Source organism: Numida meleagris, chromosome 1, assembly GCF_002078875.1.
Source record: "Numida meleagris isolate 19003 breed g44 Domestic line chromosome 1, NumMel1.0, whole genome shotgun sequence".
Lineage (NCBI taxonomy): Eukaryota > Metazoa > Chordata > Aves > Galliformes > Numididae > Numida > Numida meleagris.
The window spans coordinates 33502057-33527060 of NC_034409.1; the positions used below are offsets into that span (position 1 = coordinate 33502057).

The 25004-nt window shown below is 42.0% G+C and overlaps 1 protein-coding gene across 2 annotated transcripts in view; it reads right to left on the bottom strand.

Annotated features, from left to right (window-relative positions):
- PPM1H (protein phosphatase, Mg2+/Mn2+ dependent 1H) overlaps window positions 1-25004 on the bottom strand; it is a 134452-nt gene that overhangs the window by 17152 nt on the left and 92296 nt on the right. For both annotated transcript variants that reach the window (XM_021385053.1, XM_021385054.1), the window contains exons 5-8: window positions 22981-23065; window positions 15451-15569; window positions 2330-2393; window positions 449-556 (exon numbers count right to left, since the gene is read on the bottom strand). In XM_021385053.1, the coding sequence (XP_021240728.1) occupies window positions 449-556; window positions 2330-2393; window positions 15451-15569; window positions 22981-23065 (376 nt within the window). The remainder of the gene's footprint in view (window positions 1-448; window positions 557-2329; window positions 2394-15450; window positions 15570-22980; window positions 23066-25004) is intronic.

Sequence of the window (25004 nt, forward strand, 5' to 3'; positions counted from 1 at the left end):
ATTTGGTGCCCTCTGCCTAAAGCAGCATGCCATGCTACCATGGAAGACATCCAATGCTCCCTTTTGGAGAAGGCAGGTTTATGTTCGTTTCCGTGAAGGCATGATCCAGGCCTCAAAGGGAGTCAGAGTGCATGAAAGTGGGGAGAGACGGTCACCCTGAATGGTGAGGATATGTGATAACCAAGGACAAGGGAAAGAAGACATCAGTGCTCTGCCTAGGATAAGGAGCAACCAGAGGAAGCCAAACAGCTGGGGAATTTATAACATTCCTATTCCAAGGATGTTACTAACTTTGGGCTACACCCCACAAGCACTGTTGGGAAGTGCAGCATGTTACCTGGATTGGGCCACAATCAGAATGGAGTCAGATTTGGGAACAACAAATAAGCACAGTAAGTATATTTGTTTCTCTTCCACCAATGAGGTAGTCAACGCTTGGCTGTTTTACCTCAGGAGATGAGGACAGGAAAGGTTTGATGTAGATATTGGAGTCGTGAACCTTCAGGTCATGGTCTCCCAGTCCTCGAGTCACGCCAATTGTTGCCATAACCCGAGCCTAGAAATAAAGAAATGGGATCAAAAGCTGTTACAAGCACTGTGTCAAGATGGCAGGAGATAACATTCCTACTTGATGGTTGGACTAGATGATCTTAGAGGTCTTTTCCAACCTTAATGATTTTCTGATACTCCGTAATTGTTGCAGTTAGGGATGAATTTCCCTTTTTCTCCCAGGAGCTTAAGATTTAACACAGCTAATCAACTTATAAACTTCACACTCACAGTATCTCCATTTCTCATTTTGTATTTGTCCACATTTCAGTCTGCGTACATCCATTTTAGACTGTGACCATCTGTAAGGTATGGGACTATGGACACCCATATCACCTGGCTTCCCATATATGTCAATGAGAGCACTCTGTCAGCAAATTGTACTGTTTGTACAAAAGAAACAAGTGTTGTAAAAAGGATGAGGAGTCTAATTACTCGCTTAAGAAACCTGCGGCCCCTTCCTTTTGACATATTGCCACATATTCTCTCCACCACAGAAAAATGCCAAGGGCCAGCTGCTGAACACACAGAGTGCAAGAACTCCAAGACCACACAGGTGATGGTGGCAGTGACCACTGGACTCTCTGTGGCTCTCTGCTATTACTTCAGATCTAATGTTTTTTCCCTTAAACATCTTCCTCTGAGACACTCGCTTGTTTTTCAAGAGGTTCTGGGCTCTTCTTGATTAATGCTTCTGCAAAGGCAGACCAGGCATTCTGCCTCATGGGGAACCTAGCTCTCTGCTACCTGCACATCACTTCTGCCAAATTCTGGCTTTGCCACAGCAGCTTCTGAGCGGGAATACTCACAGCATCAGTAACACTGTGAGACTGACTCAAAGTTATTTTGCCTCACTAACCCCTGGCTCCATAAGGCAATAAGAGAGTAAATTAAAAGATGTGCATGAAACATTTTGCAAATAATTATAAAACTAACCGAATTCAGAGATAAGCTTCAGGTCTGAACCTTCAAAACTTGGGCTAGTTTTGAACAGCGTGCATTTTTGCATTGAGGTAAGAAACTAATGCAGCAGGGGAGCACTATTTAGAAACACAGTGAGCATACCAATATCGGCAAACTGACACCACTGCGTCCTTGTATTGATCCAATTGCTGCATCCAGCTAAGCTTGCTGGGATCAGCACTAACGATCTCATTGTTCTTAATCAAGGAATTGGAAACAAATTTCATCCAAATGGAAGGGTTCACTTTTTCCTTTCAAGAAAAATTAACAGGAATCACATCAGAAAAATTCAGTGGTGAGTTCACATACACTAGTTGAAGAAGATGTGGTTAAGGGCTGTTATAATTCCTAAATCCTGCCCTGATCCCTCTTCTTCTTAATTAGTTTTTTTACATCTCAAAGCACTGTACATTGTTATTAAATAACCTCCTGCTTTTTTTTTTTAGCAAACAAGAGTTATTTTGCTGTCTTCATCCAGACTAGTTATATCTTACAATCAAACCAGGATCATTTAAAGTCATTTACTGAACAGGTCTTACTGCAGCCTGGTTATTTACAATGAAACAAAACCTAAATCAAACTGAACAACAAATGACTATGCTTGCTACAGAACTGCTTTTTAATGCTGAGCTTTTCTCTTTCCTCCATCCTAGACACAAGACTGATTTATGACAGAACCAAGATATTCTTTCAAGCTGTCAAAGCGATAAAATAAAGAGATACTGAGTGGAAAACACTGGACTGCCGCAGGCTAAGTTGAGTGGTAAACAGCACAGAATTCCTTCTTCTTTGCTCTGAGGAAAGTGCATGCACCCACCTTCTTGCCTTCTCCATAGATAAGGGGAAACTTCAAGTCATCTTCCTCAATGGTTTTGTATGCCCTGTGGGGGGACAAACAACATTTATAAAGCTTGCACTCAATTAGTGACCCAGTGCCCTGAAACAAACTGCTGTGATTTCTTTATTTCTTTATTTATTTTTCCTTTTGAATCATTATTTTTCTAGGGACTCTGTTTTTAATCCAAGATGTGCTTTCCTTTTTCTCTGGAAAGACTTTTAATGAAGATTTAGTCAATTTCTCCAAAAGGAAAAGTACAAAGAAGTACACACCATGCCAAGCTGCTCCTCCTGCCTGCCAGGAGAAAGAGGTGGACTGGAATAGCATCCTCATCAGGTAAGATATTGTTGGCTATTGCAACAGCTATACCATAATAGAGTGCCATTAAAAAAATAATAGCAAACAAAAATCCAAGAAACTAACCAATGACTAGAGTCACACAGTTAACATGGCATGGTGAGCAACAACTGAGTGCATATGTAGTCACAGTGTGAAACAGCTCTCCGATAGTGTTCTCACCTTTCCAGATTGCTTAAACCAAGCAGCATTCACATGCTGAAGAGTTTTAAAAGGCTCTTTAGTGCTCATTTGACCTTGACTGCAACATTCAAGGTTGCCAGAGATTTTATATTTTGCAGCAGTTTTCCAATGGACAAGGGAAGTAAATGTTCATGCTCTGATTCTGCTTGCCACGTGCCTGCGTACTCTGCCTTTTACACATCCAGCTGTTGACACTGATGAAGTGAGAAGGTGAGCAATTTTGCCAGTGAGAAATAAAATAAAATAAGATGGCTGTCACTCTCTCAGCCACAGAGTTCCTTGGTTTTCTGCAACACAAGCTGGGGCCAAAGGGCCGAGGAGCCTCTGATCAGGGTGTGTCACCCCACAGCTTTCCATAGGGACATGCTTCTCCTCATGCTATAGAACTGTCCCTCCCCAGATTATTCCCTGTATGTTGTCCTTCCTCGATTCTATGCCTGCCCCAATCCTTGGAGTGATACCAAAACCATCACTGAAAGCACAAGTCAGCAGTCCTCAACGAAGCAGAAGGGATGGGACCGCAGCAGGGCCCTGCCAGCCCCCACCAGCCCCTGCTGTGTGGCTCTCGAGCTGGGCTGGCTGCTTGAGCCTGAGGGAGATACATTCATTTTAAGCAGTGTGACACAAACCAGCAGGAAATTAAAAATTAAGGGTGAGGTCCTATATTGTAATTAAACTGCCCCCTGCTTCAATAAAATATGGCATAGATCTGGGATCAGTAGTGCTGTATTACACAGCTATACATAATGCAGCAACCAGGCAAGCCTCAGACTTATAAAGGAAGTAGTAGTGTAGACACTGAAGAACCACCATTGGGTTTTCTAGTAATCACAGGTAGGGTCCTTGTTGGAGTTTGGGCAGTAAGGTAGAAATAAGCAAAAATAAACCAAAACTAAAAGAAGAAACAGCAGTGGAGGTATCCACTCCCACGCTACAAAACATCACTAAATGGAACCAGGGTCTGCAGAACACAGTGGGCACTTCATGGGAGACCCAGCAGTCAAGAGTATCTTGGATACCTGAGCATCTCTACAAGTGATACTATGGAGAAGATATTTAAGTGGCACAAATCTTTACACATAGCCAGCATAATAAAAATTTACCGACATTCAGAAATTGGAATGGTATTTTCTTGGGAAGGATCAGTCAGTCAGTCATGGACTTTGTTCCCGTTCCTTTCTTTACATCCAGTAGGCAATAACTCAGAACTCTGCCTCACTCACCAACTTGGGTATCCTGGTTTGAACAAGGAGGAAAATTTTACCATAGCTCTATTCACCACTTGACTGCTCACAAACACATCCCAAAGCTTCCAGCTGGACCTACAATGCTGGAAGCCCTGGGAAAACTGCCTTGAGGAGAAGTCTGAATCCTTCTCATTCCTTTGTATAGAAGCAGTTGCGCTCCAACACCAAGACAAATGGTGTGTCAGCTGAGTCCATATTGGTCGTTGGAGTCAAACAACTAATGCAAACCAATAGCCCAGCAAGACTATTGGGCTTTTAAGTTGCTAGACATACTTGTTACAAACAGCAAACATGAATAATTTGACAAGACTTAACTATTTGTAACCACCCTTTTTAAAGGAATAAGCAAATTCATTCTTTACCCACAGATAATATTATCTGCAAGATAAATAAAAATACTGAAGACTGAAGCTCCCACTCCAGATTGTCTTGTAAGCAGCCAAAACAGGGACTGACTTTTCATCCCACTCTCCCCTCCCTCCTCATTCTCCTTTTCAGCATCTCACACCGACTGTGTTTTAGGAAGAAAGGGAAAAAGGAAAGAGAGGTGGAGGGGAAAAAATTATCATTTGGGCCAGCGTTCTTCAAAAGAATGGTCTCCACGACTAAGTCCATCATCTCTTAAGGACCCACCATAAAGATCATCTTTCACTGCAACACAACAGTGCAAGGAAGTTGGCAGAGGCTGTGTTGCAAAGGCTGAAGCTAGCTTGTTTCGTAAACAGATTAGGAAGGGCATCTGGCTGGCCTATGACCTCCTGAAGCTATGTGACTCAATCAGGGAAGACCACTAGGCCAACAGTGATTTGTTTTGCGGTTTCTCACAGCAAATCACCTCTTGGGCTCAGAACTTGGGTGTCAAGGTTCACCTCACACACTTTTTTTTTTCTTATTGATTTTGCTATTGCCTGAAAAATCATCAGTGTTTGAGAAACAATGCGTAAGAACTGCAACCGCAGCAGTGGAGCTGGCATGGATACACTGAAAAGCAATCTGAGACACTCAAGAAAAGTACCTAAGTCCTGCACTACCAGTGAAACAGAATTAATATATGAGCTTGTGGTTTCCTGCAAAAGAATGATGAAGGACAGCTTTTCAGCTAGCAGCTCTGCAACTGCGCTGGGAAGAAGGAAGGAAGGAAGCTATGAAGTTACTGGTGATTTATGCCACGTGAAACCTCCTGTACTTTGTACATGTGTTTATTTCACACAAGCTACAACCCTCTGGACTATTTCACTTGACTTTATGCAGTAAAGTTGCATTTATACTTTCCTGTGCTCTTTAGAGAGCATGCTGTACATAAAGATATAATATGGCAATCGGTATATCAAACACAGACATATGGAGAACCTGAGGGGGTTGTTTGGCTTTTTTTTAATACCAACACAGCCTTGTTCAGACATCTTCATAATTCAGTCTACCTCACTGTTTTAACAAACACAAATGCAGGGTTCCAATTCTCCACACTCCTCATCTCCCTCAGCTACATCTCAAAAGGATTCAACAGGCACCAAGGCATGAGAAGATAGGTTATGAAGACAAGGAGATGCTACTGCCTGCTGCTCTGAGTTAGCCTAATCCTGACAGTGCTTCTGCCACGTAAACCTCTACTTCTCCAAATGGAGAAACAGAGCGGTGGAGAGGGGGAGCAGAAAAGGCAAGCTTTTGCCCAGCTAAATCTAGTTGCATTTCCTTCAGTTAACTTTGTTTCTTCTTTTCATTTCAGAAGAATTATGAAATGGTAGTGCTGTCCAAAAATACTGAACTAGGGCTTGACATATGTACCACCCACAAAGTTACATTTGGACTCAGGACCAACATTTTGAAAAACCAGGCCAAATCGCACCAGGAGCCAAAAGAGATGTCAGAACGAAAGAACTAGGACTGACATGATGTTACTCATATGCAAACTGGAATCTGCTCTAAATACATGAAAAAAAAATCACCAGAAGCTGCTAAATACCAAAGACAATCTACCAAATAATTTTTTTGTAGTACCTGCAGTCATTAGTAGTGCTTTATATATTTGTTAAGTAAGAGATTATCAAAGCTATATGCATATTGCTGGGCCAGAGCTTGAAATACTAGCCACCTCCCAAATACAGATTTCAGAGCCAAAATCCTAGAGAATTTCTGACATGTATTAAGCCTTCTTTTGCCATGTAATTTGTTTTTAAAATTGGTCTTCCAAAAGCAGACACAAATTCATGAGTAGAAATGTATGAGTAGAAAATGCAAATATACGAATAGAAGTTATTGGTGACCAAAAAATCCACATTATATTTTATTTTACGGCATATTGTACAAGTCTACTGTTCACGAAAGGTATTGCATTGGCATTCCTGGCCACAAAAGATGGTAGCAAAAACATAATCCATGCTGACCTAGAAGGCTCAGTTCTGTGAATGACATGAGAATCCAGACTCCATGCCCACTGCATGCTCTGCTTTTCCACAGCATTTGGCTTTAGAACACTTGCTCATTTTTCACATCTCTGCTGGTGACACCTCATATTTAGGGAGGAACAGCAAAAAGAATCACTATCAAAAGGCTTTAGCTTGAAGCACAAAGCAAAACCCACTTGTGGGAAGCACAAAGGGAAAGCACTACAGCATGAGAAATGCCTTAGTTTATACTGAATACAAGGATGAAGACTCTCCTTTGAGACATGTTTGTAGATGAAGAGTATTTCTAGCACTGTTTCTCTACTAACCTGTAAAAAAGCAAAGAAACTCCAAACAACAAACACAACAAAACCTCTCCAGCAAACCAAACAACCTCCCATCCTCCTGGCCAGTGTCAGCCAAGGTCAAGCCTTCTTGGTCCCATCAACACAAAACTAGAGTTTTATCCTTGAGCAACACAAAATTTGACAGAAACATGTTCTTCCCTCCTTCCCTGACCGCCCCGCAGCCCCAGCAAGGAATAAGTGAATTTAAATTCCCTTAACAGATAACAAAGCTTAAACCAGCACCCCAAAATGAACTCTTTGTCTGCACTGCCTATTGAACTACATGCGAAAAACCAGTATAAGTCAGTTTAAATTTTCCAAAGGGAGAAGTGATATGTAGCACAGGTTAGGCACAGAGCCACTGAAAATTATGCAATTTATGTCTCAATGAAACCATAATTTTTTAAAACATCCCTACACACGTGCTTCTGCAGAGTCAGGATCTTTAAATCCAGAGAGCACTGTCTGATACTAAGTACCCTCTAGATATGTTAGCTTTAATGTTTCAGTGCCTTGGTGTCTTTCCCCTATTACTCATCTGACATATAGTTTAATGAGGCAAAACTACAATATACAAATACAATAAAAGCACACAAACCATAGTAATGTTTGTTAAGAGGAATGATAATGGCAAGCCCAGGTGGATTAAAGAAGACAGATGCACATGCATATATGCACAAATTGTTTTTAGGGAAACATCCCTTCTACACCAAGATACTCTAATAGGGTTTCTCTCAGGTAAAGAGGGAAATATACAAGTTTTAAAACACTTTTTCCTCACAAAAGGCAGAAATACTTTCTTCTAAACCCGAACCTTTACAATGTTTTAATTTTGCGAATTCCAGCTCTGTTTACACATCCATAAATTACAAAAAAAAAAAAAGTTTTAAATTTCTGTGTGGCTTGCACACAGATATTATCTCCACCTTGGTCAAATCAGACTAGTACTTGAGCTCTGGACCTCCAGGGAGCCTGTGCTGTGGTGTACAATCAGTTCTAAGTCAGAGTCTGGACTTTGTTGGATTGGACACGTCCTTCAAGTACCAGGTAATCTTGTGGATGTAATTCCTAAGCAAAGCAAACTCCACCATCTTGGTCAGCCCATTTTAAAGACTCAAGCACTGGCATCTACTCTCAGGCACTTCCCTGAGCATGGCTGATTTTTTAATCCATTTACCTCTAACAGAGCATTAACAGAAGTAGTGGATGAAAAGCTGGAGAGAGGGTGGGCAAGGACCTGGAAAGGTCCTTGTCCAAAAAAGAGCACATCAGGAAAAACAATAACTGAGGATAATTTACAAGCACCTTACTCTTCTTGTGCCCAGGAGAACAGGAGGGACAGAACAAAGTGTAGGCACTTTTACTCACTGTTTGTGACTGGCAGAGCTTCCACCACTTGCGAGCACCTGAGCCTGTGTGCAGGCACTACAGTCGCAAATCAAAGGTGCTCATGTTCTGCAGCAGTTTCACTGGGTCAAGTCCTTTCTCACTGCGATTTTGCTAACTTAAGCACTTCTTAAAATTCACTTCATCTCTTCTAAAAAGACAAACAGGAAGGTTTGTCGGCAACTTACCCTGTAGATAGAGGGGTAAGGGAAGTGGGCTGTCAACACCCTATAGGCTTAATGCACTGTGATGGACAGAAGAATCGTTTGTAAATTCACATTTTGCTGTGCTTCTTGCTAAAAGGATGTGGTGAAGCAGATGGGAGGAAGACTGCCTGTTTACCCCCAGCGTCTGCTCCACAAGGGCCAGCTGGGATCCTCTGGAAAGGAAGGAGATCGCCAAATAAGGAGGGATTGTGGAGCAAACTCTTCTGAGAAAGATCCCTGTAGCGAAGGATGGGGCAGGCAAAAAGACAAAGCAAGCTGAGACCACGCAATCCCAGCAGCAATACTGGATACTGGGAGCAAGGGGCCTCCTATCAACTGGGAGTAAAGACTTAATTCCATCCTGGGCAGCAATGTAAAGGAGCAGGATTTCCTGAGGGCCCAGCAGAGGTCATATGGAATGTGTGCAGCTCAGGAAGCCAGAGAAAGTGTCTGGACTAGAAAGAAGAAGTGGGGAGGGAAATACTTCACCTTACCAGGAGGAAGATTTGTTTCGTTTTTGGTTTTCAGATTGAAGATTAGTTCAGTTTAGTTTCTGTCTGATAAAGGAAGGACTTTTGGTGTCCTTCCACATAGGGAACCAGACCTTACACCAAGGCAGAGCCCAAGTGGAGTTGTGCAGCCATGCAGGAACAGGTCTTGGTGCGCCGCTTCCAGAAGATGCTCCTGCAGGACATGACTCGGACCGGCCACTTTCTTGCCAGGCTCACTTGGCCCCAGAGAGGCTGCTTCCAAAGAGGTTTACCACAGACTTACTTTCCTCCTTTGTTGCAAAACGATTATTTTTTGTTTTTGCTTTCTCCAGTCCCAAAAACTCTGGCTCAGCTCCTGTGGCATGTGTGCACTTGGGGAAACCGGAGCCATTCATCACTGCCAGGAGATATGCTGTACGCAGCAGGTCAGCTCCCACCTCCCGCTGCTCCTGCAGCGAGGGCTGCAAATCTTAAAAAGATGCATAACATGCACATTGCAAACAGCCATTCATCATCGAGAAGCCATGCCCCAGACACCTCGGCACAGCCCAGCAAGCTGCTCCGGCTGCGCACACTGAGCTGCACACCTCATCCTGCGCCCGGCTGCCTCCCAATGGGAGGAGCACGAGCACAAAAAGCCAGGCAAGCGGCCACGGGTCACAGCATGTGCTGCAAAGGTGACATCCTTGCTCTCCACTCTCTAGAAAGGTTTAATGCTGCTAAGGTGGCCCATAATCATTAAATTATGAAAATGTAAGTTGCTGGGAGGAAATTAATACCAGGCATGACTTGGGAAAAGGCTGCTTTCTTGTGAAGTAATTATGAAATTAAAATTTGATCTCTCCCTGGTGATTGCACAAAGGATACGGTTGAGGTCTCAAGCACAACAATACAGGCAGGGTTTCAGCAGAAGAAGCGCAGAAGGTTTCACTAGACAAAAAAGCTCAATTAAAAAATGGGGCAGGGAGGATGAGTTTTTGTAAATTACACGAATTTGGCTAAAAGGCGTAATCAAGCAGGTTATGGCACAGGGTCCGCAGACTTCCAATTACTTTTTACAAGTTGGATTCAAGCTGTTAGGAAATGCAGCTTATCTGAATAAGACTAATAATGCTAAGCTAATTAGACCCACAGGCATTAGCCGGCAGATAAATTCAGGCAAAAAGAGGGACAGTGTCACTTTAAATACTGCCTTGGGATCAGAGGAAAAGCTAATGAGGAGTGTCAGTTGGGGCTGTTTTATTAGGTGGCTCTCCAGAGGATACAGCTCGAGGTTTCTGTAGCAGGGCTTCTGTGCTTGATTCAATAAATCAATTTATATTAAATGGGGGTGCAGCACGGGCGTCTGCTTCATAAAGCTCTCTGTGGCATTTCTCAATCTGCTTATGCACTGCTCAGCCAGGCTACCTGAGCGTGCTGTCAAAGGACGTGGAGTGGAGCAGTAAAGAAAAAGACAGCAGCCACACTGGCAATATTTGTTCAATTGGGCTTGCGCATTACCAAGCAAAACATGTACATTGGCTCTCACCGTGGTACTCTGGATCCCCAATAAGTGATTAATGAGACACTGGTTTTTGTGAGCCGGAGACTGAACCGCAGACTGCAAAGCAGGCTGTGCAATGAAAGCAAAAGGCATCCATCCCAAACAATATAAAATGGCTTGAAAAGTGAAGTTGCTTTTTCAATCAGATGCTCAGAGGCTGAAAGACATTCCCTGTTGGAAAAGAAAAGGGCGAGCACAGAATAGGCTGGCGGCTTGCCAGGAAGTGGCCAATATTGACTCTAGAATAAAATAGGTTTTGCTCAGCACTAGCCCTAGGGCACCAGCCTCTGCCTTGGAATCAATCACACGCATAGCGCATCCCCAGGCTGGGCTGAGTGTAGATCATGTACTGTGACAAAACCTCACCAGAACGAGGCCAGTAGGCCCCTGCAGGTACCATCAATGGGCACTCTCGGGTGCAGCAACATGGCCCTCCAGCTCATGCTCTGGGGCTCCAGCCCCAAAGGCATGGCTGGGGCTGCACTGGGTCAAACCGCTCTGTATGGGTCCAGTACGACTGTGTGCAGTCCTGAAGGGCAAAGGAGGTCAGGAACATGTCAGGTCTGAAACCAAATTTTCTTGTCCAGGCTCTTGTGCCCCTGAAATTTATTAAGTCAAGAAGCTAGAGCTTTGATCTGAAAACAAGCATTTAACAAATCCTATTTTAATGCAAACACCAGCAAGGCCACTGTTTACGTTCCGAGGAGAAGCAAAAAGTTAATTTTGAAACCACAAAGGCTGATGCCAATGAGTAGTGCCTTCTGGATACCTCTGGTTAAACACAAGACTGTAAGGCTGCAGGAGGCTGACGGGGCACACTGAACGAAACAGCTCCACGTGCCTCCATGCTGTAAGGGGCACAGTAAGCCAGAGCATCACCAAGCAGGTTTGGAGACGATGTCTGAGATGCATTCGGAGCAAAGCAGAACTGTTCTCCCTGATTTACCCACATGTAAAGAAAAGCCTGGCAACCATGTCTTAAATGCTAAATAAAAGGAGGAGATGGAAAACACTCACTGTGTGCAGTCCTTAAAAGGAGCACCGTTCTCAACAGGCACGCCTCTTCCCCATTTATTTCTACCTCTTTTAGCATTGGCAGTACTTTGCTCTTGTGGCCAGAGTCCTTCCCGATGCTTCTGATGCCAGGATGTGTCCATGTCACCAGAAGTACCCTCCTTTCTGATTCAAGCTTAACCTCGGCAAGCCGCGGTCTGAAAACCCCAGACCAGAGATCCAGCTGTGAAAGACTGTTAGTAACACAGATGTCTGCCAGCAAATTACAGCTCGAGACAGCTTGGAGGCTTGTTCAGCAGGAGACACAGTTCTTAAGATGCCTTGCCAGCTACAGAACGCTTTCTGTGACGGCTGCTCCATCATGATGTGTGGGGGGTAAGGGTGCAGGAGGGGCAGCTTGTGGCCAGCTTCAACCTAGATGGGATTCATTTTATATACATTTAATGCAGCAGATTTCTCGTCCCACTGGAGAGAAGGGAGAAAGGGCAAGGGGTGAGAGAACTGGAGGGAGAAGAGAAATACTGGTGTCAGGGCAGTTACAGGCAGTCTGGGCTAGTGATGCAGCGCACATTGTTGGATCACTGGCTGTCCTAATGCTGCAGGGAAACTTGGCAGCTCTACTACCACTGTGGGCAGCGGAGACAAAGCCAGTGTGGAAACTTCACAGGAAAAAAAAAAAAGAAAAAATGAAAAGAAAAAAAAAGGCCAAATGCATTATGACAGACCTAAAGACAATAACTTTCTGTAATCCAAATGAGCTGGGCAAGCCAATCCATTGTTGAGAATCTGAAAGGCTCCAGTGCACAGGAGAAGGGTAAAAAATAAAAAAAGTAAAAAAATCATACAGCCTCTAATAGAAAACACAGAAAATGTTCTGAATTTTAAAGTAAAACAGTTCATTTTCCAGAGGAAACACCAGAGCAGAGTTTTACACCCTCCCACTAAAGGAGGCAGTAAGTGTAAGGCTGTTTCTTTCTGACATCACCTGCACCTCTCTTCGGGTACATGCAAATGTCAACACAAAGTGAAATCACAGACCAAAAAAAGATTCAGACAATTGATCTGCATCTGAAGTGATAAAGGTTTGGCAACACTTCAGCATACCAGGCTTTGGCTGGCCAAAGCACCATCTGACGTTTTCTAGAAAAGAAATATATATGCTAATTTATTTTCCATGATAGATACTGTCCTTAGAAACAAATGAAGAACAGATATGTCCTCGGCTGCCATGTCCTGATGCATCAATTAATTTGAAGGATTAGAAGGGGAAGAAAACAGGAGCAAGACTCTTGAGGTGGAAAAGAATCTCTGAAATGTCAGCCACCTCAAACCATCACCTCTAAGGGGCCATCAAGGTGGAAATCTCACATCATGTCCACAACCTCAGCCACGAAGAGTGACCCAGATTTTGGATAAATAGAAGCAGATTGCATTTCCTCTGCTTAGGAGATGACTGCATGTAATTTGATGGAAAACAAGACCTCCTCGGGCAAGCACCCTGAGAAAAAAAACGGATCCTTATTTAAAAGGACTCTGACTTTGATAAATGTTATGACAATAGAGCAGTTCCCTCACCATTTCATTATCCTGAAGCAAACAAAAAAAGAGGCAATATGTACACTAGCTGTGGGGTACAGAATAGCTAAGAGATTCAGATTCTTTTATTCAGGACAAAAATGCAGCCTCCATTTTCCACTTCCAGCCAGAAGTCAAAAGGAACAGCAGGGAGAGGTAGTATCATCACAGTCTCCACATGCTTTTGCTTGGCACAAGCCACCTCTTTCTGGGAAAACACTGAGGTAAATTCAGACTTGAATTTTCAAGTCACAATTTTTGTATTTGTTCCAGAACAACTACTTACAGCTAAGCGTATTTGTGCTAAACCGGTGGTAATCTTTGCACTGACCATATTAGAATCTGTAACTGGATCAATGTGTGTCCCACACTTCAGGAAATTCAGAGAAATCAGCAGGAAAATCAACTCATTTCTCTCCCCTGCCATATGCTAGAGTTAACAGAGTTCACACACCAGTACTGAAATACAATACATCAAAACAAATCTGCAATCACTTTAGACTTATCCAATATCTTCTACTCGCTATTCTACATTTAAAACATGTTCCTTCTTATTTATCTTTCTTCTAAAGCCAAGCTAGCTACGCAATAATCATTCTGAGTAAGGTGAAGTGCTATGCGCAGATTCACAAGCAAGGAACAAACTGATAGGCAGACTTACCCCTGTAATGTTTAACCATTCCAACACTGTATGCATCCCAACCACTGTAAGCAGAACTCTCACTGTAGTTTTTGACATGGCTCTTGTGTTCATTTGCAACCTCTACTTCCAAAAAATAGTTATTTTTCCCACTTCATCCCTTTCTTGGTATTTATCAACACAAAATTTGATCACTGTGATGCCTATTTGTGTAAATCATTTAATCCTTCACAGTTCCTCACAGCCCTTTTTGTTTATTAGTGTAAGAGCTGTGTCACCTGCAAATACTGCAACTTCAGTCATTCTAACTGCATTTCCTTTCCAGACCTCTAACCAACTGGGGAAAAGCCAAACAACTCCCATGAATGTGGGGAAACACTCTTTATCTTTCAACCAGTTAAATAATTCTGCACCTACCCTCCTTTTTGGAGATACTTACGTACGTCTCCACAATATTTGTTGTGTGGTTTGGCTTCCTCCCCCGCCAAGTTGCATCTCACATCTTGAAAAACCTTTTGGAAGCCTACACGAAGCCATTCTTTTCTGATGCTTCAGAGATCAATGTGCTTAATAAGAAAAATTTCCCTTTGCAGAAACTGGAAGAGAGTCTTCCAAATATTTTACTGTTCAGCCTCAGTTGAGCCAATGTTCTCATTTTGTTCCTATTCTTTTGCTCATGCCCGTAGCCTTTTCAAAATGCGCAGCCATTATTTTCAGGAAAGGATTGCATATTTCTGCCAGCAGCTGTTCAAGCTGATGGACAATTACGAGTATTCCCCGATTAATATGTTCTGTACAGTACAAACACTCCCGAATATATCAATAAACTTAGGTTATTACTCTGCCATTAAAATATCATTATATTTATGGTCTATAAAGTGTGGGACAATCAGAAGCATGTGGAGCTGTAGTTGCACTTGTGCGTGCAAGTCCCCAAATCTACAAGAGCTCAGGCTTTTCTACCCTCTCCATCCCTTCCTTTCCTCAGTGAACATTTTCTAAGGATGCTAAAACACAAACTACAGAGAAGCAAAATCCATTTGCATATATAAGACATTTGCCTTTGTATGTTACATACACAGTACTCAATGACAAGGAATTGGACTTCTCTGAGTGTCACTTGAGAAAGAGCCTCTTGAACTGACACAAAACAATGAAGACATTGATAGAGACAAAGAAAGAAACATTAGGTTTGTCTAATGACAAAAAACTCATCACTCTTCCTGTCTTCACCTCATCAAGTCAATGCTGTTCATTCAAATCTTTCATTTTAGGATGACTATAACTCTTATTTGCATAGGCCCTCAAGAGTTACCCAAATTAGGTGTCAGCTACAGTGGAGCATGGGAAGCAGCTCTTTTCTTCTGCAAGCACTGTGTGCAAAGGGATGGTCACCCAGTCACCCAGATTCTATAAGAAGTTACTTGCAAGATAGGAAAGTTGTTTATCTTTCAGGAATATTCCTGGCATATCTTCCCTTTTGAGTGTTTGCTCTGCTTTGAGTGCTTACGTGCTAAAATGATCTGTGGTCTGGGCCGTGGAGGGAGGTCAACTCATTTTAAAAGTTAATTTCTAAAAGAAAAATACATCTGAAAGACAAAAATACCTTTCTTTATAATACAAAGGTGTACACCTCCACCTTTGGTGCAGTTTACTCACAGATGCATACAAAGCAGGCATGTGCTGGGGAAAAGGCTGACCTCTTGCTGAGAAGGGCACATCCTTACCAGCCAGTCATGTTGAAGTCACGGTAGAGCATCCTCTTTCCAACTTCCTTGCGCTGCACTCTCCGTGGAAACTCTAAATGTGTGAACTCATTTCCCAGCAAATGGGGCTGCATGTAGGCCTGTAGGTAAAAACCAAGCCACAGTTAGATACCACATGAAGATTATAAAACATCATCTATTTTTATTGAGGTAGCACTACTATCCCTTCTCACTTCCTTCCCACACACTTCTTATTTTTTCTCTTCCTTTTTCCTCCTTTTTAAAAAATAAAGACAACAAGCTCTGCTCCAGTGAGGTGCACACATACTAGTTCTCATACTACCTGGAGTCTGGTAGTGGCCTTACAGGGAGCAGCCCTCTCTCCCTCAAAACCTTTCATTCCTTCTCACTCCTTCTCAACATTTGTGATCTCTAAAGTACTCTTCATCCACTGACCTTGAAGGAGTCTGCAGGGTTTCATAAAGTAGAACATCTCCTTTTGCAGGCTGGTAGCTCAAAAGAAGGGAACAGTCAAAGGACAAAGCCACTGAGCAAGTACAGATTTGGAGGGGTGCATGTGTGGAGAGGAACTCAAGTTATGGGACTCACAGTTTAGTCTAATGTTACTACCAATGCTTTAATCTTCACTGTCTCCAAAAAAGAATGAAAACCAGTCCTGCTCCATATGTTGCACCCCATTGCATAAAACACAGCAAATAAACATGAATTGCAGAGCAATTTATTTTCAATAAATTACTTCCTTCATATAGAATACGATTAAAGAAAAGCAGCAACTGATAGTGTTAACATTCAGCCAGTGCTGCTGCTGAATGCTGCTCTCCAGATGCTGGGAGGCCTCTTTGGTGGAACCAAGCCCAAGGCTCGAGCATATCACTGCTGACCATGCTTGAGAACATGAAGAGGCAGCTTCAGCTTTGTCCACTGCAGACTTTGTACACAAATCACCTGACAGGTTATCCTTAGACATACCGTATTTCTTTCTTTTGAAATAAACTTCACTTGTTTTTCTTTAATAAATGCATAAATGATCCTTTCCTCCCCACCAAAGCCACATTATGAGTTTTTCTGAAGATATAGACAAATTGGATAGGGAACAAAAAGAGCTGCATTTCTTAACCTTTCCGCAGGTAACTCTTTTTCCTTATCCAGCTGGTTAAGGCAATAACATCTGTCTTATCTTCAGCAGCAGCTGCCGTCAGGGCAGATCAAATGAGCTGGCTTTAGTTGCTGGGTTTGTCATAAATCTAGTGCTCATCAAAGGTGAGCAGCAGGAAGCAGTGGAAGCCCTTATTGATCTACCTGGCAGCTATCATGCAGATAGTTCACAATAAAATATTTCCTGCATTTAAGGGTTGAACCTGCTCCCACTCAATTTAATAGGAGTTGGATCAGGCTCAGTACATCGCAGCGCTAACCGTCGATCAGCCTGTCCCCGCTCCCTTCGCCAGCCATCCTTTCACAAAACACCTCCCAGCTCAGCCGAGATGGGGCTGAAGGAGGTGTTCTGTGCAGCTGACAAGATTGGATTCTGCTTTCAAGAGGCAGCTTTCAAGCACACAAGTATGATCTTGACATTGTGATCCCTCCCTGAAACAGGAGCTCCATCAGATTCTCCCTGTGCACAGTTAAGGGAATTACATTTTTCTTCCTGCAGGCATCCAATGTTCCCTCCTGCACCCAAACTTCTATGGCCATCTAATTGGATTGCTGCTACTCAATACAGAAATGTCTGAGGAGTACTACTGAGTTCTGAGTGGCCAAGCAATGTTAGATGAGATGAGGCTTTCCATACTTCCAGAACTCAGGATTCTTTATATAAAAATATATGTGAAGTTTGTATTCATTTTTGCTCAAGATACAAAGAAGTTGCAACATCCCTAATGATTTCTGGGTTCTACACATAGCAGAGAGCTGCATTTTTCTGTATTATTTGTTCTTTCTAGTCTATGAATTTATAAACTCAACAGTCTACTTAGAAAGTGCAATTCAGTTCACTTTTGAAGATAAATAGCCTATCTTGATTAAATCATTACAAATTACTTCTAGGTAAAGACTAGTGTTACCTATCTACAAAAAAAAAAAAAAAAAAAAAAAAAAAAGATGACTTACTGAAAGCAAAAACCCCCAAGACCTGAAATCAAAATGGAGATATTTAACTCCTAGATTATGAGATTACTGATTAGGCTGGATCATGAGTTCAGAATAAATAAACTTACAGGCTTTTTAGCATTTTTCCCCTTGAAAACAAGAATTTCCTTTATTGAAAAGGGAAAGCAATTGGGAGAGACTGCATTTCATAAAGATTTACTCAGATGGAAAGTCTGAGGTCACAAGTGAAATAAGATTAATAAAGCTGGCAGAGTTACCACAGGACTGCTAATGTTCAAATAAGATTTCTCTTCCGCAGCCAAGCCTCAATGCTTGATTTACAATCTAGGGATCTTAACTTGATTCTAATATTTTTGGCATCAGTGGAACAGAGGGAAAAGAGCAATTTGGAAGCTTCTGGTGCCGTGAGCTGAATTCTTATGTGAGGATTTTTTTTTTCTTTTTATTCTTTTCCTTTTTTTTTTTTGGTGGCAATGGTATTTTTTAATTTTATTTTTAACAGTTGTTCTTGATGTTTCATTGTAATTCTACAGAGAAAAGAGTACAGCTATGACTTTCAGTTGAGTTCGATGAGAACTGTTCTCCTTTTACTACAAGGCAGGGTTCTTCTCCCTTTCCACCCCTACCAAACTATGCTGAACCAAAAAATAAACAAAAGCACCTCTTTAAAAATCTACAGCTCCCTCAAGTAGCTACACAGACACGAAGAAATCCCTTGAACGGATAAAAAAAACCATAAGCAGCAAGCTAAGTACCAGAATTTCAGCTGTGATGAGGTACCACATTTTAATTTTTCATTTGTTTAGTCACGATTTGTAAGAACCTCAGATTAGAAACATCATTCAGAGAACTTAAAATGTAATAAAAACAGTGACTATCAAATACTTTCTGTATCCTTATGAGGCACGTTCAGACAACATTGTTATTCTGTGTTATGAAACAGGAATATTTTCCATCATTTTTCTTTCAGAAGCAGTTACAGCTTTTTGGCATAAATCTGGCACAGTTTGTATCATATGTTTGGTACTCAGCCATTTTATGGTGTATTTTGTGGCTGGATGTATTACATTCAACATTAGCTATATGAAATGGAGTCTGTTCAGGGAAATATTAGTCACATTTCTTTCAAAAGACCATTTACTTCCTGCTGTGTTTCCCAGTGTTCAGCAAAGCAAATATGAAATTAAGATAAACCCAGACTTACGCGCTAGTGCACTCGTTAATTAGGTGGCAGGGAACATCATGCATACCTTATCGTACCTTGCAAGTCTCTTTCCTCCACTCTATTCCCACATCTGCCAATGCCCTTCCCAGCTCCTCCAGAGCTGCTCTGGCAACTACTAGTTTTGCTGCATTGCTTGGTGTTTTTGAACATGCTTTTCCATGTGTCAGCCACACCTTACAATAGTATTCTCTTATTGTATCATGTCATTTTCTCTAAGAGGATATTTTACTACCTGAGAACATCTCTCACAACAGCATGTACTGCACAATGCAGGAGTTCTCTAAATCACTCAGTTGTTACTATATAGCCAGGTTCACTTTTAAGCCAAACGGAGATAACAAAAAGAGGTGGCGGTAGAAGAAAGAAAGCAGGAGATGAATCCATCCCTGGATTGGTCCTCCCTTTGTTACAAAAGGCCAGGACCTTTTCCATACAACCATACATCTTTTACCACAGCATCATGCAGCACAACAGATGTTCAAAGCAGTGCTATGCTGCATGAACTGTTAGAGAATTAAGTCACATCTGACTTGTAACTTAGGGACTAAACTGACATTCAGGATACCTAGGTTCACCACCTCTTCCAGTTCCCCAATTACTCAGCCCTAATCTGGACAATGAAATAAGAACAAGTTCTCTTTGAACTCATGCCTGTCCAGTCTCTTTGTTCACATGGCGCCAAACACAGAGCACCCACGTTTTCTGAGGTAACAAATAAGTAACAAAATCTATACAGTTTACTACTGCAGTTTACACTGTCATGACTGAAATTAATAGTCTCCTCAGAAGATAAAAGAAAAACTGCCTCTTGCAATATTTGCCCACACAATTGCTGCACATACCAGAGCAGTTCCCAGTCAATACTGGATTGGGTTCTCCCTTAGGACATACTGATACAGAAAGCCAGCGCCTTACTAGCATAGGCACTTTGTAAGATCTCCTGAAAAAAATGCTGAACAGAAATTATAGAACCCAAAATTCAAAACAAAAGGAGATTTGTGAAAGCATGCTAGTGAAGGGGAAACAGTGTGAGCCCTGACTCTCTTTGGGAAGCCAAAGAGACAAGTGGATACGTGTATAAGGCCTTCAATCGTAGAATCATAGAATGGCCTGGGTTGGAAGGGACCTAAAGGATCATCAAGCTTCAACCCCCCTGCCGCAGGGAGGGCTGCCAGCCTCCACATCTAATACTAGACCAGGCTGCCCAGGGCCCCATCCAACCTGGCCTTGAACACCTCCAGGGACGAGGCATCCACAGCCTCTGTGGGCAGCCTGTTCCAGCACCTCACCACTGTCATAGTAAAGAACTTCCCCCTGATATCCAACCTAAATCTTTCCTCCTTCAACTTAAAATCATTTCCCCTTGTCCTGCCATTATTTACCCTTTCAAACAGTTAACTCCCCTCCTGTTTGTAGGCTCCCTTTAGGTACTGGAAGGCTGCAAAGAGGTCACCTCGGAGCCTTCTCTTCTCCAGGCTGAACAAGCCCAGCTCCCTCAGCCTGTCTTCACAGGGGAGGTGCTCCAGCCCTCTAATCATCTTCGTGGCCCTCCTCTGGACCCTCTCCAGCAGCTCCCTGTCTTGTACTGGGGGCCCCCAGACCTGGAAGCAGTACTCCAGATGGGGCTTCACGAGGGCAGAGTAGAGAGGGACAATCACCTCTCCCTGCTGGCCACCCCTCTTCTGATGGAGCCCAGGATACCATTTGCTTCCCGAGCTGCAAGAGCACACTGCTGGCTCATGTTAAGTTTTTCATCCAACAGGACCCCTTCAAGCCTTACATCTTCAAGGAGCATGTTCTGAATGAATGACTGCCATTCTCTGCAACATCTTTGCAAGCCCCCTGGTGCAGTCTGTTTCCACCTTGCTCACATTCATGTAGCCTGCCTGAAGCCTGTGGGAGGCCCCGTGGAACTGTGTGATGTCCAGAGTGACCGGTTAGTGAATTTGTTCTTTTGAAGCTGCCATGACCAAGGTCTGTAGGTTACTCTTGGATACACAGCAATAAAATTGCATTTAAATATGAGGTAGGTAAAGTGTTTGTTTTTCCCCTAGTTTTTCAACCAGTGCTATTTGGAACACAGCTGTATTTAAGACTAGGCTGAAGGACTTTATGCAATAAATTTTACATGGCCTAAACAGCTCCTTTTCCTGCAGATTTCTTTACATATGGAAGTTAAGGCCCTGAAGACAGAGGATGAATACAGAAGACATCAGTTAACCTAAACTAACTTCCTGTGTGGCCAAGGTAATCAACAGGCTCCAAAGGCAGAGGAAGGCTTCTCCACTCTGACTATACAGAAAGAATCTATGCAGGCAGCCAATACTTAGTAACCTGCCTGCTGTAAATTCACACCCTCCATTTGCCTTCGCAGCAACTTCTCTGCATAGACAGCCCTGAGCTGAAACATCACCTCTGCATTTACCAGGTGAAATATTTATGCTAAAATGATTAAGTGACTTTCTTTCTATGGTTCAGGAAGACCAGTTCAATATGTTTGGAACAGAGAAACTTAACTTCAGCTGCAAATAAGAAAATAAATCCAAAGCAAGTAAGATTCAGATAGGAAAAGCAAGAGAGACGCATAAAGCAGAATGACAGAAGAATCAGGGGACAGCCCAAGGTGACCAACAGGACAGATGCAAGATGCAAGTGTATTATCACTACAGAGCGTAATGTTTATATCAACCTTGTAAGGATTTTTTTTTTTAATACTACAGTAAAAATGTTACTTATGAAATGTTATACTTGAAATTATCTCTAATTTTGTTTCACGCTCTTGCTGTCTTGCATGTATTTTCTTTGAACATAGCCCTGGTATATTTGTTACATATTGAAACAAAATAAACAAACAAAGGTAAAGAAATTTCCAAAAGAAACAGCTGAAATGCTTTTCAGATCAGCTCATGTTTTCAAATAGAAGCCAGAAAGGACATCAAAAGAGAAAAAGATCCCTCGTAGGCAATGTTTTATCTCATATTTCCTACAGAAGCACCAGACTTCCGAGATACTAAAGATACCTTTTTATTTTAAGGGTAAACAAATTATTTTAAATGTAACGGGAATGTAAATATTTATTAGGCCTCTTTTCCATTTGGTTCTCTGAATATGAATACTCCTAAAGTAGCGTTTCCTCTGAAATTTTCAGCTTCAAGCCAGTGAACCTGACTAAAAATCAAATGTGATGGTTGTGGAAACATTTGCATTTCCTTCAGAATCTTCCACCACTACCCCTTCAACCACTGGCATTTTTCTTAGTTTCAAACTACAACTCTTGGGTCAGACTAAAGAAAAAAGATGCATGAAGAACAGCAAATGCCTCCATCTTGCTTCAGAAAAAACAAAGAGTGAGACTGTCTTATCTTACTCTTGAATTTCCAGGAGGAAAAAGCAGGAGATCAGAGGAAGCAGAAGAGAAATTTCTCAGACACATTAGGAATAGCATTTTGATGAACAGCCAATCAACTCCAACCAACTGATCTAAAAATCAGTGAAAAACTTGAAAAACAACAGGGTTATTCGCATAAAAAATAACATCATGCATTTACGTTTCTTGGGCAGCTTATTGGCCAATATGACTTGATGTATAAAGCATCCTGCATCTTCTTGGGTAGTTATACTGTCACAGCTATATGGGTGTTGCTACAGTAACTAAGTGTTTCTTCACCCACCCTACGCTGCTGCTACTAACACTCACTCAGATCACCTCTAGGATGGACATCTTTTCCCCAGGCTGGCTCTACTGGCATACTATTACAGCAAATGAATAAAACCCAACAATATTGTTCACATGTGTGCAAAGAGCACTCTTATGTACTTTATACGGTCATAAAGTAAACATTGGGATGTACTGAAATACCTCTGTGGCTTGTTAGCTGTGTGTCTGAGCTCTCATTATCCAGCACCAATAAGCTGCTGAAGGTCAGCAGCTGAACAAGGTATATAAGTACAGCCACGTGAACCAATGGCCTCTACAAAAGAGGTAAGACTCCTCTCATCAGTACTTGCATTGTCAGGCTTTTCTGCACATTTGCTGATGGCTAAAACACATATATACATGCATAATCAGTCACTGGTGTTCAGCAGACATGTCCTCCACTGAGCCATGGTAACTCAACCACCTGTGTCTGAAACTCAGACATTCCTGGGCAATGCTCATCAGCAGCAGTGCCTGATTTGGTTCTCCAGTCTCTTACCAGATACTGAAGTCTCTGGCGTTCAGTCTCTGGAGTGAATTCTGACGACATTGGAATGACTTCACCGTTTCGGATTATTATAGCCCTGCAGGAGTAATAAACCATTGTTAGTAGAGGGGAAAAATGTAAAAACACCCAGAAAACCAGGGGGTATAGTCAGACACTTATTCTCTTTGGAGTCATAGTAAAATAAAGCCATTTCTTTTCTACTGAAGCTATCAACAGACAGGATAACAATTCCTGCTGTGCATCCTTTAGGCTGGATAACAAAGTATATTTGTATATGCCAAATTCATTTCAGAGCACAAAAAAACATCCAAGCAACAAAGGCAAGTGTTATTTCAGCTGATGTCTACTGGGCATCCTTATTAGTGAAATGTAGACACCCAGAGGAGATGCTGCAGAATCAGCACTTGCAGAACTACTCTTTGCACGTTTTAATCCCAGCTGGGGCTGACACTGTCTATACTACTGGCTTCAAATGACTCAGGCAAGCTCTTTCCAATTATTGATTGGTCATATGTCATGTCAGAACATTTCTTTTCCAACAGCAAATGGAAATGGCAAAGAAAATCCTGTTTAACACAAATTCAACTAGCTACCTGCCAGAAGCAGACAGGCAACGGAATGACTATAGATCAGTGGAGAGATTTCACATGCACTTCTGCAAATGGCAAGGAAGAAATGTTCTCCAACACCTGTCTGTTGCCTCTTAAACTGCTCCGCTGCCTGTAAAATATGGTTTGATCCATCTCTGGTGTAATTCCCCTGCATGAAACACAGTTAAGAGGGGTAAAATTTATACAGTGCTCCTACTGCATTTATTGGTCATGTGTTCACTCACAAAATCACATTACCTTATTATTTGCACAGCTTTGTAAGCATAGTAATGTCTGGTGCTTTTGAACAGCTGGATGAACATCCCAGAGATCTTAATACTGATTTGGAGCTGTTTCTCAACCACCAGATGATTAGTTCACTGTTTGGGTAATAGCACCATACCAAACCACCTCTCCTCATGAATTTGCACAGAATTTAGCGTAGACAAAGCAAGTAACTGGCACTTGAATTCCAGTTTCTACATGGTTTTTATTATTACTTTTCTGTGATCTTTTAGTCTCATTTACATGCAAACTTATTTCTCTTGATAATTTGATCAGTTTGCTGGAATTGCTTTTATGCCAGGTATTCTGATGGCACTACAATGCATCCAAGGATTATGGTAGGCAGACAAGTACTAAAAACTTAAGCGCTAAAGTCAAGATGCGGCCTTGACACAAACCAGCTTTGCAAACATAGTAGCACTGAGTAACTGCCCAAGCGCTCAGCATATAATATTAGACTAACATAGTCTCTGAATGATCATCTAATATTGCTAGTATGCAAATAGAAGGAGCATTATTGCAGAGGAAAGAAACCGCTCACATTTCTGAGATTCATGTGGTAAAGAAGAAAGAGGTTCAGATCTGAGCAGCACTAGCAGAAGTGGAATTGATATAACTGCTTAGTGTGTCAAGCCAATTTTTTAATTATCCTTTGCTTCCTCTTTAATCACCATTTCATGGGAAATCCGTATTTTAAAGACCATTGAAGTCCGGGGTTCATCTTTTTCTTTGTGTACACTGACATACTTACTATATATGTTGATAGCTATCATTCTCACTTCTGTGGGTAGAATTGGGCCCTGAGGGACTAACATCATATAAAAAGCAATTCAGAGGCGAGTGGGTCAACCTTTCATGGCTCAACTTATTTTCGCTAGAAATTGCAGCCACCTGGGATGAGAAGTACAACCCAGCACAAAAAACCTTTGCGGGGGTGGGGAGAGAACAAGGCAGTGATGTTAATAGCTGATTAAACAGAGCCTCGGTTTTATGTTTTTCATTACTGTTTTCAGCAGTTAGACTTGATTCAACTCAAAAGTTACATCCACTCATAAGAGTCAAATGATTTGATCTGAGGAGTTAAACAGCTCTAGATATTAGCAGCAGGAGGGATGAAGATGTACACATACAGGTTGGTGG